Genomic DNA, 15,919 nt, shown 5'->3' with positions numbered 1-15,919 from the left:
TGCGAGGAGCGCGGGATGTGCGGCACGGGCGGCGGAAGCGGCGGCGGCGCTAAGGGCAGCCCCGCGGCGGGGGCCTCGCGGGCCGCCGTGCCTGGGCGGGCGCCGGTGAGCCGCACGCCGCGCGCGGGGGTGGGGCGGTTTCCGCTTCCGGGTCACGGCTCCGGGCCGGGGGGGGGCCTCGCTGCAGCTGCCGCAGCCGCCATCGCCGCCGCGATGCCGAAAGGAGGTGGGGGCCGCGCCGGGGGGATGAGCGGGGAGGGCGTCTGAAGAGGAGTGGGGCCCTCAGGTCCCGGAAGGAGGAGGAGGGGCGCGGGGGGGGGGGGCAGGGCCCGTCCTCCCCCGTCTCGCTGGGGGAGGCGGCGGCGCGGGGCTCGCTCCCCGCTCCCGGCGCTGAAGGGGGGTCTGTTTCCTCCCGCTCCCCGGCCCGGGGGGCGTCTCCTTCCCCCTTCTCGGCCGCGGAGGGTCGGGGGGAGGTCGCCTTCCCGCCCCCTCGCGGGCTGCGGGTGGGCTCTGCGGGCGTGTCGCGGTTTTTTCCCCCTCGTCCGCTTGCGGGGAGCTCCGGGGGGCGCCCCGCCTTCCCGAGAGGCGGCAGATTCTCCGCGTTCCTCTCGCAGCCCCGTTCTGTGCCCCCCAACACGTGCCGCAGGATCGCGGCAGCCGCCGGGGATGGCCGGGCATCACGGGGGGGGTGAGACCGGGACCGGGCTGCGCCCCACGTGCGCCCCGCGGGGCTGGAAACTGCGGCCGGTTCCCCCGGGGCTGGGCTCGGGGCACGCGGACACCCGGTGAGAGGAGTTCACGGCTCCCGGGTGGCATCCCGGGGGGCGCGCAGGCGGTGGGTGCTGGCCCGGGGCCTCCCTCTGCCGGGGGTCCCACGGGGGAGGCCCTCGGGGCTGGGTGCGGGGGTCCGGGCAGAGGGTCTGGCCCCGAACGGCAGCGCGGGGGGGTGCGGAGGTGGTCCCCGGTTCGGGGGCTCCAAACACGGCTCCTTTCATGTGGCCTCGGCAGCTCCGCGCCGGAGCGTTGTGGAGCGGGTAGCGACTTGCTGCGTGATTCAGGAGAAGCAAGGAGGGACGGACAGACGGTCGGGGCTGAGCTGGATCCACCCAGAACCTTCTCCAGATGCACCATCTGCATAACTGGCGCTTGTGCCAGCGGCTGTGAAACCCGTCCGTGCACACGAGTGTAAACCAGCCCTCGTCGTTCATCTTCTCTAGCTTGCTCCAGTTTATTTCATCAGCATTCCCACGCTTCAGGACCAAATCCGCTTCCCTGTTTGGATTTTCTCTCAGTGCTTTATTTTGTGTCCGTTTGCACAGTACGAGCAGGCAGGGCTGGAGCTTTGGTGTGGTTTTTGTGGAGTGAAGAACCGTGGTGGGTTATAACCCCGGCTGCCGTGTCTGAACGCCCCGTCTCTCAGGAATTCCTGCTCTGTATTCCATCCTGCAGTTTTAGGTGTTTGTTTCAAACCTTTGGCTTCCTGGGAGGAGAGGGCCCTTTGGCCATGACCCCGGGTCAGCAGGTGTTACATTATGGAACAGACTTTTGCCTTCACTGTTCAGTATAAAATGGGGATTTTCACCAGCCATTAGTAAATTTTGTTACAGGATTATTTCTGACGATTTTGCTTTTTCTTGGAAGACTTTGTTTCAAAAAGAATAAGCGATTCCTTCAGCATTATTCTCTTTGATTTAAATTCCTTAATTTTTCTGTTTAAAGCTGAAGACAAGTATTTGAACACGTGCCTGCCTCAGGCAGCAGTGGTCGTTACTGCAGGTGATTATATTTTAAAAGTGCTTCACCGAGGAGGATGAGAATCATTATCCCTGTATTACAGATGGGGAAACTGAGGCACAGAGCTGCCATGAGTTGCGCAGCATGCTGTGGTAGGTCAGTGGCAGGTGTAGGACCGGCACTCCACTTGTGTTTGATCCCCTTGGGATGTGCAGAGCCCCGTCCTTGCACGGTGCTGAGCTCCCCGTGCTCCCTCCAGCTGCCGAGCTGGGGCACTGCTGCTCCCACTCGGAGGGGCTCTGCTTCTCCGTGTGCAGGCTGGAATACAAATGAGATTGAGTCACTCTTCAGTTTACTTCTTTTGAGGCGTTTAATGTAAGATCATTCCTCTCTGAGTTGCTTTCCCCCCGTATTCCCACTGTTTATTTGCGGTAAGGAGGTTTTTGTGTCCTTCCGTTCCGAGCCCAGTGTGCAACTCCGAGCCCAGCTGGACGGGAAGGCTGCCTGGCATCGGCTGAGCGCGTGGCACGGTGTTGGGTTGGTTTGTTCAGGGTTTCTTGGTGTTCCGTAGCGTGTGGAGGATATCACTGTCGTTCCATTTGGAGTGATGCCCCTCGCTGGGCAGTGAAGTCGTGTTTCCTGGGCTGGAGCGCTCCCGGGGTGGCGCTTGTTCCCAGAGGGGGTCAGTGCTGCCGCGTGGGATCACTGGGAACAGACAGACAGAAAACACGTGTCTTTGGGTGCAGCAAAGCTTTGGGTTGTGCTGATGGTTTGAGCACCCACGAGCTTCCACAGCTGAGTTCAGAGAGAAGAACCTGGTCTCTGCGCTTCCCCATTCCACAGGAGGAAGCATCTCAGGGGTCTCTGCAAGGCGTCACTGTGGGATTTGGAGATAATTCATTCCACTGCTCGGTGTTTACTGAGCTAAAACGTGTGAGAGTTTCTCTGCTGAGCCAGGAGGACTGGTCAGAAAACTTGGAATTCCTCGAGCTCACAGCCCGCAGAGGCTGCCTGCACTGGTGCTCCCTGTTCCTCCCAGTCCAGCAGGGCAGCCAGCCATGGCCGTGGTACAGCAGTGACAGATCTGTCCCATGTGTCCTGCACAGTCCCGATGAAGGAGGGATGGTCCCTGAGGAAGAATGAGGAATGGTCCCCGAGGAAGAAGGAGGAATGGTCCTCGAGGAAGAAGGAGGGATGGTCCTCGAGGAAGAAGGAGGGATGGTCCTCGAGGAAGAAGGCGGGATGGTCCTCGAGGAAGAAGGCGGGATGGTCCTCGAGGAAGAAGGAGGGATGATCCCCGAGGAGGAAGGAGGGATGGTCCCCGAGGAGGAAGGAGGGATGGTCCCCGAGGAGGACGGAGGGATGGTCCCCGAGGAAGAAGGAGGGTCGGTTCCTGAGGAAGAAGGAGGGTCGGTTCCCGAGGAGGAAGAAGGGTCGGTGAGCAAGGAAGGGTGGCATCGCCGAGGGGGCACTTGGAAGCTTGTTGCCTGGTATCTGGTGTCACGGCTCTGCGATGGCTGAGGGACTGGGGAGCACCTTCCTGGCTCGCGCTCTGTAGGGCAGCCTGTGCTTGGTTTGGAAAGGCTGCTCGCCGTTCTGGTGTCTCCAAAACCAGCCCGAGGGGTGAGAAGGAACTGGTTCTCTGAGCATCTTTCTATGGATCAATAATCCAAATTCTCTGTGCAACTTACCTGAAATGCTCGGAGTGTTTCCCTGAGGATGGCAGGTTCCATGTGCCCTTTTTCCATTGATGTTTAGAGTCCATCAGAGGACCTATTTTGGTGTTTCCTGTCTGCACTGAGAAGCCAGAGAGAGTGCTGTGGGAGGAGTAGACCTTTCTGGAAGCTTATCACTAAACCATTTATTAATTTTTTTTTTTTTTTTTTGTACAGGTAGAAAAGGAGGCCACAAAGGCCGAGCAAGACAGTACACAAGCCCTGAAGAGATTGATGCCCAGCTCCAAGCAGAAAAGCAAAAGGCACGGGTATGTCTTTGCCTTCGTTACGTGCTCCCTGGCACATGCCCAGGCTGGCACTGCGTGCTTACCTTGCAGTTGATGAGAAATGGCAGCTTGGTCAAACGTTGCAGATCGTTCTGTCAGTGATCACAACATGGATTCGGAATAACTCTGGCTGGGGAGGCTGCAAGGTTCCGTCCAGTCTAGTTCCTCACAGAAGTGAGACCAAGTAGACCATCTAGTTCACAGTTTGAAGGTTAAAGGGTAGGGAAGATGATTACACAGCAGCTCTAGACACTTTTTTTCTGCCATATTTCATCATTCCAGTCTCCAGTATCAGCTAATTTTTTTATCCGTGCTCTGCAGCTTGCCTATGGAGGAAGAGGGCTCACATCTTACTGTATATTGAAATTATTGCATTTCCCCTCTTTCTCTTCTAGATTTAAATGACCAAATTCCTTTGATTTCTTCCTGTACGCTTGATTTTCTTGTTTGCCTCTGACTTGCAGAGAGAGATAACAGTTTTCTGGCAGGAGTCCTTTTTTGGGTGTATCTCTATGCCCCAACACAGGATTGTAGCAGTTCCTCCCCAGCTACCTGACTGGTATTACAAAAGGCATGGCTACTTTTTGCAGTACTTGCTCTCTTGTGTTCCCAAATTATCATGGCTATGCTGGCACACTCACTGCTGTTTTTCTGTGACTTTCTGAAAGTGCTGTCTAAGCCTAAATACACTATTCCAGCTGAAGCCTCACAGCACTGACTACAGTGGGATAATTATATCCCATGTAGGAAATACTGATGAATACCTCCCAGAAGAAGATTACTCCTTCAAGCAGTTATGAGCCATATTTTCGACTCCTTTTTGATGTTTTGACCAGCTGTAACTCAAGATAATTGTGTGGTTTGCTGCTTAGCCACATATTCTGACTTGGTGTTGGATTTTTTTCTTCCAAAGCATAACTCCTCTTGGTTTGTTTTCTCATTCCACCTTTTTGGTTTCATGCCGTCTTTCCAAATTCTGAAACCACTTATGGGTCTGATCCTGTTTTCCAAAATGATTCCGACGCCTACCAGTGCGATGTCATTCACAAACTTTGTAATTGTTCTCTGCTTCTGAGTTAATAAAAATACCAACTGGAAGTGGAACAGAGGAAGCAGGACCTCACTTGAAATGTCTGTCTTGTTTCAAAACAAAGCAGAGAACTGCTCTTTGAGAAGGATTTCACGTAGTGATGGTTACATCTAACACTGTTTCATTAGGGAAAGCTTTAAAAAAAACAACCAATTAACAAAATTACTTGTTTTACTGCCCGTAGCTCATCCATTTTGCAGTTTCTCTGCTGAGGGATGTTTGGGAATGCTAAAGCAAGCTATTCACACCCATGTTGGTTCTTCTAATCTTACCTTCTAATGATTTACACATTAATTCCTAGACCTCTGACTGGTAAAAGCTATACTGAAAAGGCTGCAATTTGGATAAGAATGTTCTGGTTGATGGTTGTCAATTTCCTCTTCTCTAGTTTTTTTTTTTTAATCTAGATCTAGGATGAGATCCAGCTCTACACTACATAGGTGTCATTTCCAGTCCCTGAGACATTGCGCACTGGAAACCTCGGCCAAAACGTCTCCTGGAGATCTTTCATTTGGGGAAAGTAAAGTGCCAGTTCTGTCTCTTACAGTAATTTTCCTGGCTGGTTACACAGAGAAAACAGCAGCCTTGTTTAGAGGTGATCTGCCGGGGCAGGTGATGCACACTTTATTGCCATACGTTTTCTCTAATTTCCTGTGGTTTTGTAGGAAGAAGAGGAGCAAGAAGAAGGAGGCGAAGGAGCAACAGGGGACCCCAAAAAGGAGAAGAAGTCTTTAGATTCAGATGAGAGTGATGAAGATGACGAGGATTATCAGGTATTCTAATTCTCAGGGCACTTAATGTGTTTGCACCACCCAGATTCTTGGGGCAGGAGATGCATGCTCTTGACTCCCAGTTATCTTGGAGAGCTACCTATAGCAAGTTTTTTGTGGAAGGACCATTCTTAGAAGCTAAGAAGACCCTTACTCGATTACATTTTGTCATCAGAGTGAAAACTTGTGTATTTTTAGAAGGTAAACACAAAGGCAAGAATATTTTTTAAAAGGCTGAAGATGCCTGGCAGTACAAATCTTGGTTCAGTAACAGTTTTGCTGAAAACATGTTGAATTCTGCTTTTGGGGTGTGTTGCAGTGTATTTGATGAGCTATGACACAGTGGTGGGTGTGGGAGAGTTTCTGAGCCTTCCTCTTGTTCTTGAACCTCAGCAAAAGCGCAAAGGAGTGGAAGGGTTGATAGACATAGAGAATCCCAACCGCGTGATTCAGACAACCAAAAAAGTAACTCAGCTGGACCTGGACGGACCTAAGGAACTCTCACGACGAGAGCGGTGAGTCTTTCCTGCTGCCTCAGCAGGAGCTGGTGCATTCCTGGAATTTTACCCTTGCTGGTGGCAGCAGCTTAGTGTGGGGAGATGTTTCCCTGCTGTGTGTGTTGGTGTTTCAGGGAAGCCCTTTAGGTGTGTCGCTCTCTAAAGTGGACGCTGAACAGCAGCAAACTGTCAGGCAGGACTCGCCGTGGTTCAAAATATCTCTCCTTACAAACTTTCCAGGAATTTTCTGTCCCCTGGGAGTAGCTATGGCCATCGTGGAGCCAGGAAGCTTGGCCAGGTGCACTGAGAATGAAGTTAGTCACTTTGATGCGGATGTAGACCGTTCCTTTCCAGAAGTTTTATGCCAAAAATCAGACCTAACTGAAATTCGTTAACCAGAGGTCACCTTGGGCTCTGCTTTAATCTTGCTACAGAAGGTGCCCTCCTGACAGGTGGTGGTTTCCCAGGTTCCAGAGAGTGGTGAAATTTTTATCTGGGCAGATGAATAAGATGAGAACCAAAGTTTGATCTTCTCGTTTTGTTTATCAGTGGACAGTTTCATAGTGAAAAATTCAAGCTTGCTTATTTGGGGTAGATCGCTTCAGCAGGAGGACACCTTTGAGGGTGAGGCTGGGGAAAGCATGTCATGGTGCTGCACGTTCTGGGGCTAATTCATTTGACCTCATTGTGCGTCTGTCCTTATTTAGCTGAACAAAGGTAGAAATAATATCTCTCATCATCCCTGTTCGAACCCTAAATAGAACCTGTGCTTGAAAACTGGTGACAGGACCCCCCCCGGACTCTGTGGGCAATCTGTCTCTGTCCTTACCATCCCTCCCAGTCAGAAAGCCTCCCCTGCTCTGCCTGTACCTGCGTGGCTTACTGGGATACTCTGATGACTGGTGTGTTTCACTCAAACAGAGAGGAAATAGAGAAACAAAAGGCAAAAGAAAGATACATGAAAATGCACCTAGCTGGTAAAACAGAACAAGCGAAGGCAGATCTCGCCCGACTAGCCATCATTCGGAAGCAAAGGGAAGAAGCTGCCAGAAAGAAAGAAGAAGAAAGAAAAGGTTAGAGAGTAATTAATCATCTCCTCTTACTTTTGTGGTGGCTGCACTGCCAAGAGGCGTCACTTCTTATGTCACACGTAGTAATCCCTCATCTCCTGAGGCTGTGTGGTGTTGCTGAGTGTCATCACAACTCTGCTCATCAAAACCAGGTTCAGCAGTTTCCTTCTTACAAAGCTTTTGCTTTATAAAGCTCTAGGACACCTGAGCAGCGAGCAGGGAATTGCCCATATTGTCCTCAGCCTCCCAGGCAGTGCTTGCTCCAGTTTGGGGGTTCCTTGTGCTGGGTGTGATTGATCTGCTGGGGATCCAGACTGCCCAGGGAACTCGCAGCCCTCCTCCCCTGCCTGGGCTTTCTCTTCAGCTCTGATAGCCGTGAACCAGCAGTCTGATGGACACGTGTTCTCAGTGGCTTCCACAGAGAAATTTGTGCATCAGTGTGAGGGTGATTTGTGGACACCTGAAGAGAGGCCAAGGACAGAAGGGAACATGCCGGGGGGGCTGCTCCTCTGGACTCTGGAAGGGCTGGACCAGGAATTGGCGGGGAGGGTCAGATTTTTTCCATTACCTCACTGTACAGATGTAGCAGGATTTCAGTTTCTGGGGCTGTCAAGCCACCACCAGTCCCTGATGTGCTCTACAATCACGAAACCTCTGTTCTGTTCCTCCCCCAGCAAAAGACGAAGCGGCCATGGCAGGTAAAAGACTGCAGTCACTGTCCCTTAACAAGTAAGCACAGGACATGCAAGAGGAGGAAACACCAGGGAACTGTGCCTGGTGCCTGCCAGGAACTCTGTCGTGTTGCATACCCATCGATGCCACGTTGGGTGTACTGCGGCATCGAAGTCACCTTCACCTCCAAGAGACACTGACGACGTGTTTGTCTTCATCCTGGCACAGATTTCCATTTGGGGTTAGGGGCAGCTGCTGCCTTCGGTGCAGAACTGTGCTGAACAGCAATTCTCTTGTAACAGTTTGGAAACCTGAATGTTTTTGCTGGTTTTAGGGTTAAGAACTCATAGACAGGGGACGGGGCGGGAGGGGAGATGCTTCAAACATTAGATTGCAAGAAAATAGATTGTGGGGTCATGGTGGGGTGGGGCATGGGGTGGGGAACTTTGACTTGCTAGTGAAAGCCCAAAGGATAATGTATCTGAGGAATCCTTTTGGGGCAAAAATGGCCCATCGAATTTTGCTGCAGGCTGTTGCAGTGTAATCTGGGAGCCTGACTTCATGGACATCTGGAGTGCCGTTCCTTCCTGGTTTCGTCCCTCCTTTCTTGCAGCCAGTCTCCTCTTTTCCCTCCTCTTCATTATTTTTTTTTCCTTCTCCTTATTAGGGTTAGTGCCAGTTTTTAACCACATCATCTTTTGTTTAAAGGAAAAAAAAAAAAACAACAAAAAAACCAACAGTAATTGTATCAGACCCAGATGGAAAAAAACTTGGTAAAGTTTAAAATCCAACAACAGAACTTGTATATTTGGCTGATTAAAATGTAAATTATCGTAACTGCTCTGACCTTGGCTCGTGTGTGTGTGTAGGCGAACGCGAGGTGCAGTCTGGCCTCGCGTGATTTTTGCTGTTTCTGTGCTGTTTGAGGTGTGGAATTTGGCTCGAGGTGCAGGAGCTCCATCCAGCAGCAGGTGCAGCCTGAGGGCACAAAGCCTTTCCTGCTGTCCTGGTGGATGGCTTGCACAATCTGGTTACCACCCGTGGAGAAAACACTTCCCCTCGGGCTGCTGTCTGACGGAGTCACAGAGTCACGGTGTCGGAAGGCCGGTCCCCAAACTGTCACCCCTGCCAGATGTCCTGTCTCACGGTGCTGGAGCTCCAGATGCTTTAACCTGCATGCCCCAGGAGGTCCAGGGAGTCCTGCTGTCAGCCCGTGCCAGGGCCACCAGCGCTTCCCAGACTTGCTTACCAAGGGCTGGAGGAGATACAGCCCTGGAGCCGAGACGGGAGCGCTCTGGGAGACGCTAGCGGAGAGCGTACGGCCGTAGAGGCACAGGATGACAAACGTGGTGCTTTGTTCCATGTAATCCTGTCCGTGCCCGGCTGCAGGGACATGGGCATGAGGGTGTGCAGGGAGCAGCACTGAGCCGCCTGCTCGGACCGCGGTGGGAACTTGGTTTCTGGGTACAGGAGTGACGGATCATCTCTGCATGTGAGCCCTGGAGCTGTTCCCCAGCCTGTGCTTTTGTGTCCAAAGGTGTGGTTTGGGACAGGAAGTATCTTCAGGGAGCTGTGCAAGATGAGCGGTACCAGGAGAGGTGACCCTGCTGCCAGCTCCAAGGGGGAAGAACTGATATGGTGGAGACAGAGAACTGACACAGAAAGTTTGGGTGGGCCTTGGAAGGCAGGAAGGAGCAGGGCAGGAACCACGGACAGAGGAGGAGAGGGATGGGGTTTGTTCACATGGGGTGGGATGGGTCACTCATGGAATCATAAAACGTTTGAGTTGGAAGGGACCCGAAAGATCACCTAGTTCAAACCCCCCTGCCCTGGGCAGGGACACCTTCTGCTAGACCAGGTTGCTCAAAGCTTCATCCAACCTGGCCTTGAACACTTCCAGGGATTGGGCAGCCACAACTTCTCTGGGCAACCTGTTCCAGTGCCTCACCATCCTCAGAGTGAAAATTTTCTTCCTTATATCTAATCTAATTCTCCTGTCTTCCAGTTTAAAGCCATTGCCCCTTGTCCTGTCACCACACACCCTTGTCCAAAGCCCCTCCCAGCTTTCTTGTAGGCCCCTTTAGGCACTGGAAGGCTGCTAGAAGGTCTCCCCAGAGCCTTCTCTTCTCCAGGCTGAACAGCCCCAACACTCTCAGTCTGTCTCCAGAGCAGAGGTGCTCCAGCCCTCGGATCATCTTTGTGGCCTCCTCTGGACCTGCTCCAACAGCTCCATGTCCTTCTGATGTTGGAGCCCCCAGAACTGAATGCAGCACTGCAGGGGGGTCTCAGGAGAGCAGAGAAGAGGGGCAGAATCCCCTCCCTCGACCTGCTGCCCACGCTGCTCTGGATGCAGCCCAGGACACGGTTGGCTTTCTGGGCTGCCAAGCGCACGGTGCCGGCTCATGTTGAGCTTCTCATCCACCATCACTCCCAAGTCCTTCTCCTCAGGGCTGCTCTCAATCCATTCCCTGCCCAGCCTGTACTTGTGCTTGGGATTGCCCCGACCCAACTGCAGGAACTTGCAGAAGTAGAAATGGATGGAAAAATATTTTCGCAGTAGAACATGTCTCTGTTATCTAGACCAGGACGGGAACATCAGCATCCCTCTCTAGCAGCCAGGACTTCCCTCCTGGGCTACGGTCAACGCAAGGGCTGATCTGCTCCGAGGGGCACTGCCACTACGGGGTTTAACCTGAGCGAGGTCTGATCCTGGGAGGAGTAACCACGTTGCACTGCACAGGTTCCTTTTCCTTTCAGTGGTAAATGTAGGATTTCCCTTGCTTCTCCAAGGGCTCCTCGGCATTCCTGGGAGCACTCCTGGTGTGGCTGGGACTGCTCGTACCGCGAGTTGGGGATGAGGAAGGAGGAAGGCAGAGGTGCTCTGATCAAAATTGCCTGGCAGCCTGCCATAACGGGCTGGAAAGGGGCAGGATTGGTTCCGCAGCCCAAGGTTTCCGAGCCAGCTTCCCAGGTGTGGGATTGCCACCCCATGGGACTCACCGGCATCTAGGAGGAGCTCAGTGCCATCTGCTGTGCCTTCTCCGTCCTCGTCCCTGCCTTTTTGCTGATACGGATCCTGTCTCAGAATCGTGCTGGAGCAGGGAACGGGGAGGTGACATTCCCCTTATCCCCACGCGCCCGATCCGTCCTCAGAGCTGGTGGCAGAAAGGACGTGCCCGCCCGGGGTGAGCTGGGCACAGTGGCCGCCACGTGCTCTAATCACGCACCCGTTCGCATTGAACTTGATGTAAAAAAAAGGCAAAAAAAGAATCATTGGATTTGTTCAGGAAAATCCTTCTTTTATTTTTGATTTCTTGAAGCGATGTATGACCAGCATCAGGTAGGATGGTAACAAAAATAGTAAAAAAAAAAAAAAAAAAAAATTGTTTTCTTTGTCTGAGAGCAGCCGCCAGGGCTGGCTGGCAGCAGAGAAGCACGCAGGTGGTGTCATGGCCGGTTCGCGTGGCACAAGGGGGCTCGCGGGGCAAAGCAGGTGGGCACGCCAGAGCAGGGGCAGGCTGGCAGCCGGGACACCCATCCCAGCTGGCTCCTTCATTTGATCTTGAGATCCTTCAGCGCCGACTCCAGGCTCTAAAATGAAACAAGAGGTCATTCATCATCAGCTTTTCACTTTCCCAGGCAGCTGGAGGTGGTTGAGGGGCTGACGGAGGGCACAGTCAGGGGGGAAGCTGGCTCCTGCACTGCCAACTTGTCCCCGTGGCAAGGAGATCCCAACTTTGGCTGGTTTGGGCTCATTTTTCAAGGCATGTGGGCAAAGCTAAAAGCCAGGAGAGGGTGCTGGATCCCTGCACAAGCCTGGCATCAACCCCCCTCTCTGATGGTGAGCTGTGAAAGTGCCACCCAGGGGTGTCCCCCGCCCAGGACTGTGGGAGCCCTGTGGGCATGGTGAACCCCACCGCTACGGCAAAGAGCTGCTCAGCAGCGGGGTGAGGGATTGCAATTAGAGCTGTGGCTAACGAGGGTTCGCCGAGGGATGCTCCAGCCTGGGGGGAGTGCGGGGACGCCTTACCTTGACATCCCAGATGCTCATGCCGCCGTCCATGCCCGTGGTGCAGAACTGCGAGCAGTTGGCCTTCCCACCCACCAGCACCGAGATCTGGCTGCAGGGTGCAAAGAGGTGGCAGGGAGTCAGTCCCAGGCCCCAGTAGCTGCCCAGTAGCTGGTGGGTGGGAGTGGGGCTGGACCCCTTCATCTCCCCAACCCATGTGTAGGGATGCTCCAGGGATGCTCGGGGGCTGTCCTAGCTCCCAGGCTGGACCTCTCTATCTCCCCCACCCACATGCAGCGATGCTCTGGGAATACCCAGGGATGCTCCAGGGATGCTCAGGGTTGCTCCAAGGATGTTTCAGGAACGTCCCAGCTCACAGGGCTGGACCTCTCCATCTCCCCCACCCATGTGCAGGGATGCCTAGGGACACTCTGGGGATGCTCCAGGAATGTCCAGGGATACCCAGGGATGCTCCAGGGCTGTCCCAGCTCCCAGGCCGGACAGCAACACAGCCAGGGGATGCTCGGAGACCAGCACCCCCAAGAAACCCCTGGGGTGACCCAGCCAAGCCTGTCCCTCCACCCACTCACCCCCCCCCCAGTACCCACCTGATGCTGTTCTTGTGCAGGGTGTCCAGCGTGGCGTTGGCCGTGTCCGAGCTCGCCTTCTTGTCCAGGTTCTGGAAGCGCTCGCGGGCGGTGAGGCCACGCTGGGAGCTCTGCTTGGGGACGTCCAGCTTCCCCCCGAAGGTCAGCGCGCCCTGGCTCTCCTCGTAGGTGAACAGCATCGGGTAGCAGTCGTGGCCCTGGGCAACCAGACCATCCCGCTCAGCACCCTCCTGCCAGCTCCTGGTGCAGTGCCCACCCCGTGTCCCCAGCCCAGACTCACCGCAGCCACCAGGCTGTTTTCGGTGATGAAGGTGACGGCCAGGAGGGGAAGGGTCTCGGTGCACAGGGAGGCGACGCTGCGAGGGAGGACAGGGTGCGAGTGGTGAGCTGAGACTGGCACAGCTCATAACATAAATGGAAGCCACCAGACTGCACAGAGAGGATGTGCCACTTCCTCCATGCACATCTGCTTGGCCCAACCCAACCCAGCTATCTCCATCCCCGAGCTGGTTTTGGGGTCAACCCCTCCCTGCCATCAACAGCATGGCCACCCCCAGCCCCCTTGAGCCCCCTCCTCTCCCCAGCCCAGCTTACGCCATCTTCTTGTTGGCATCGGCGAGGCAGAGGGTGCTGTCGTGGCTCACCCAGGCCACGCGGGCGCCGCTGGCCGAGAAGCAGATGCTGTGCACCCACCCGCAGCTGCTGCTCGACTCGAACATCAGCTCCCCGAAGGGCATCTTGGAGCCCCACGGTGTGGGGCTGGGCCGCTCCTCCACCTCCTTGATGTAGGCTGAGAAGATCCTGGGGGTGGGGGAGAGCCTTGACATGTGTCCTTGGAGAACCAGAGCCGCCTGCATCCCTGCCCCCTTGCGTGCCTCAGTTTCCCCATCAGAGCCCATGGGGTGCCCCGCTGTGTCCTGTGTCCCGCTGAGTGCTGTAATGTTGGGATGGTCCCCAGGGCACCCCCCAGCCCTCCCTGCATCTCTGCTGAGCCCCATCCCCAGCTCCCAGCAGCACCTACAGGGGTGACGTCTGCCCCACAGGTGAGCCAGGGTGCTGGGCCACCCCACACACCACTGTGCTGCACCAGCGTGGCACCCCAACCCATCTTTGGGGGGTCTCCCCACCTCAGGCCCCCCACAAGTCATCCACCCCCCATGCTCCTCACCGGCACTTGAAGTCGCAGGAGCCGGCGGCCAGGAGGACGTTGTTGGGGTGCCAGTCGAGGCTGAGCACCGTCGAGCGGATGGGCTTCTTGATGTGCTTGCAAACCCACCTGCATGGAGAGCGGTTGGCGTTCCGGGGGAGCCTCACCAACTCCAGGAACCCCACTAGGCTTTGAGGGGGACTGGCTGAGGGTGGTCGGGGCTCCAAGCACCCCAGGAGCTGCCCTGGGCCACCATCCTGCAGTAGCACCTTGGGAATGGGGAGCACCTCCCTCCATCTCCTCATGTCTCCACCTCCTCCTCCATCTCCTCTCTGTCTCCTCCATCTCCTGTCTCACTTCCAACTCCTCCGGTCTCCTGTCTCTCAATCCATGTCCCTTCCACCTCTCATCCACCCACCGACCCATCCATCCATCCATCCATCCATCCATCCATCCATCCATCCCTCCCTCCATCTCTTCTCCATCTCCCCATCCCTCCATCTTCCCCAGGACAGACCCAGCGAGGCCATGGCAGAGCCTCACCAGTCATTCTCCTGCTCAAAGTAGCAGATTGAGATGAGCCGGGAGCCACTGCCTACGGCAAACTTGTTCTCCTTGGGCGACCACTTGACGCAGCGGGCAGCCCGGTTGATCCGCAGGATGACCAGGGTGGGTTTCCAGACATTGCCCTTCAGGGTCCAGACGTAGGCGTTGCGGTCAGTCCCGCATGTCACCAGCCGGTTGCTCTCAGGGGCCCAGTCAATGCCTGGAAGGCAGAGGGGGGTGATGGTGGCCCAGGGAGCCATGGGGATGGGGACGGGTCACTCAGGGCTGGAGGCCATCTGAAGGCAGAGCTGTTCTGGGTGGTCTCTGCTCCAGAGTCCCTCTTTGCCCTACTCCCATATCCATCCCAAATCATCCCATCCCATCCCTTCCCATCCCTCTCACCCCAAAGTGTTCCATCCCCACCCATCCCACCTCATCTCTCCCATCCACCCATCTTATCCCATCTCATCTCTTCCCATCCTATGTCTCCCACCCCATCCCATCCCATTCCATCCCATCCCACCCCAACTCACTCCATCTTCTCCATCTATCCATCCCTCCCTTCCACCCAACCCCAACCCATTCCATCCGTCTCATCCCACCTCATCCCTCCTCACTCCATCTCTCTCCACTTCTCCCATTCCATCCATACCACCCCTGGGTGCTTTCTGACATGCTAGATCGAGGCCAAGAGAGGTAAACACAAACTGCTCCTTCTCCTCCACCTGCTCCTCAACCCTCATCCAGAAGCTGCTGGTGCCACCAGGTGGAGCTGGGACCATCTCCAGGGCAGTGCCACCCCCCATCCTTGTCCCCATCCCCTCTGTCAGTCCCAACTCACCTGTCACCTGCCCGTTGTGCTCCTTCAGCTCATGGACTTTGCTCCATTTGGCCCCATCCTTGCGGTAGATGTGGACCTCGTGGTTGTTGGGGCAGATGGCGATCTCTGTGGGGTGAGAGCAGCCAAGGCAAAGCCCTCTCCTGGGCGATGGGCTCTGCCAGCATCTACCTGCCCCTTCCTGTGCTCCAGGCTCGGTGGGACCCCATCTGCATGGTGGGGTTGCACCAAGCTCCCCCAGCCCCACACTGCCCCAAAGCAGGTCCTGCTCCTGCAAACTGTCCCTATGGGGAAGGGAGAAGGTCTGCCAGACCCAACAGCCAAGTGTCCTCCCTTCTCCAGCATGCAGTCCTGTGGGGCTGATGGGATGGGATGGGATGGGATGGGATGGGATGGGATGGGATGGGACAGCTGCGGGTGCTCAGCTCCCGTCTGGCCCCATCCTGCCCCGCCTGCCCAGCACCCCGGCCCCAGCAGAGAAAGCCCTTTTTGTTCTCTTCCACTTCCCCCGCACTGTGGCCGGGAAATGCCATCGGCCGTGAATCACCCGGCTCCGCTCTTCTCTCCTCTCAGTGCTTCGTCCGTCCGTCCATCCCTCCCCATGCCAGCTGCCCCGGTGCCTCAGGGCTGGAGGCTGCGCTGGCACCCCCTGCGCTGGCTGTGTCTGGGCAGCAGGACCAGGGGGACATGTGCTGTCCCGGCCCCAAAATGTGTCTGTGGCAGCACCCGCTTCCCAAATGTAGCCCTGACCCAGCTGTGCCCCATCTGGGGGGGCATCCCCCACCGCAGGGATGTTCAGCTGGGACAGTTGGTGCTTTGGGCCCTCCCCTGGGGATTTCGGAATGGGGTCCCCCGGCTGTACTTACGGGTCCGGTCCTTGTTCCAGGCGTGGCAGCTGATGGGCTCCAGCAGGAAGCTGTGGTAGGCCATGGCTCA

The 15,919-nt window shown here is 55.6% G+C and overlaps 2 protein-coding genes across 2 annotated transcripts; one reads left to right on the top strand and one right to left on the bottom strand.

Annotated features, from left to right (window-relative positions):
• Nucleotides 1–159: 159 nt before the first annotated feature.
• Nucleotides 160–8,196, top strand: PDAP1 (PDGFA associated protein 1). Its single transcript, XM_086622085.1, has 6 exons — nt 160–226; nt 3,627–3,718; nt 5,492–5,599; nt 5,990–6,111; nt 7,015–7,166; nt 7,838–8,196. The coding sequence occupies exons 1-6, from the start codon at nt 214–216 to the stop codon at nt 7,894–7,896; spliced, it is 546 nt and encodes a 181-aa protein (XP_086478211.1). The 5' UTR covers nt 160–213; the 3' UTR covers nt 7,897–8,196.
• A 3,118-nt stretch (nt 8,197–11,314) lies between these two features.
• On the bottom strand, nt 11,315–15,919 carry ARPC1B (actin related protein 2/3 complex subunit 1B). Its single transcript, XM_086622062.1, has 9 exons — nt 15,850–15,919; nt 14,987–15,091; nt 14,143–14,365; nt 13,621–13,728; nt 13,047–13,253; nt 12,733–12,808; nt 12,453–12,649; nt 11,866–11,956; nt 11,315–11,426 (listed from the first exon to the last, which is right to left on the bottom strand). The coding sequence occupies exons 1-9, from the start codon at nt 15,911–15,913 to the stop codon at nt 11,388–11,390; spliced, it is 1,110 nt and encodes a 369-aa protein (XP_086478188.1). The 5' UTR covers nt 15,914–15,919; the 3' UTR covers nt 11,315–11,387.

This window comes from Tauraco erythrolophus, chromosome 17 (genome assembly GCF_009769465.1).
Source record: "Tauraco erythrolophus isolate bTauEry1 chromosome 17, bTauEry1.pri, whole genome shotgun sequence".
NCBI classification, from domain to species: Eukaryota; Metazoa; Chordata; class Aves; order Musophagiformes; family Musophagidae; genus Tauraco; species Tauraco erythrolophus.
This window is presented reverse-complemented; position numbering and strand designations above follow the sequence as displayed.

Excerpts from the sequence above, each read along its gene's own strand:
- PDAP1 (XM_086622085.1), top strand. Across the intron at positions 6,112-7,014 it reads GAACTCTCACGACGAGAGCG|AGAGGAAATAGAGAAACAAA; the intron begins GTGAGTCTTTCC and ends TCACTCAAACAG. Across the intron at positions 7,167-7,837 it reads GAAAGAAGAAGAAAGAAAAG|CAAAAGACGAAGCGGCCATG; the intron begins GTTAGAGAGTAA and ends TTCCTCCCCCAG.
- ARPC1B (XM_086622062.1), bottom strand. The coding sequence starts at position 15,913 with ATGGCCTACCACAGCTTCCTGCTGGAGCCCATCAGCTGCCACGCCTGG. Across the intron at positions 13,254-13,620 it reads TCCTGCGACTTCAAGTGCCG|GATCTTCTCAGCCTACATCA; the intron begins GTGAGGAGCATG and ends CCCCACCCCCAG. Across the intron at positions 12,650-12,732 it reads AAAACAGCCTGGTGGCTGCG|GGCCACGACTGCTACCCGAT; the intron begins GTGAGTCTGGGC and ends CTGGTTGCCCAG.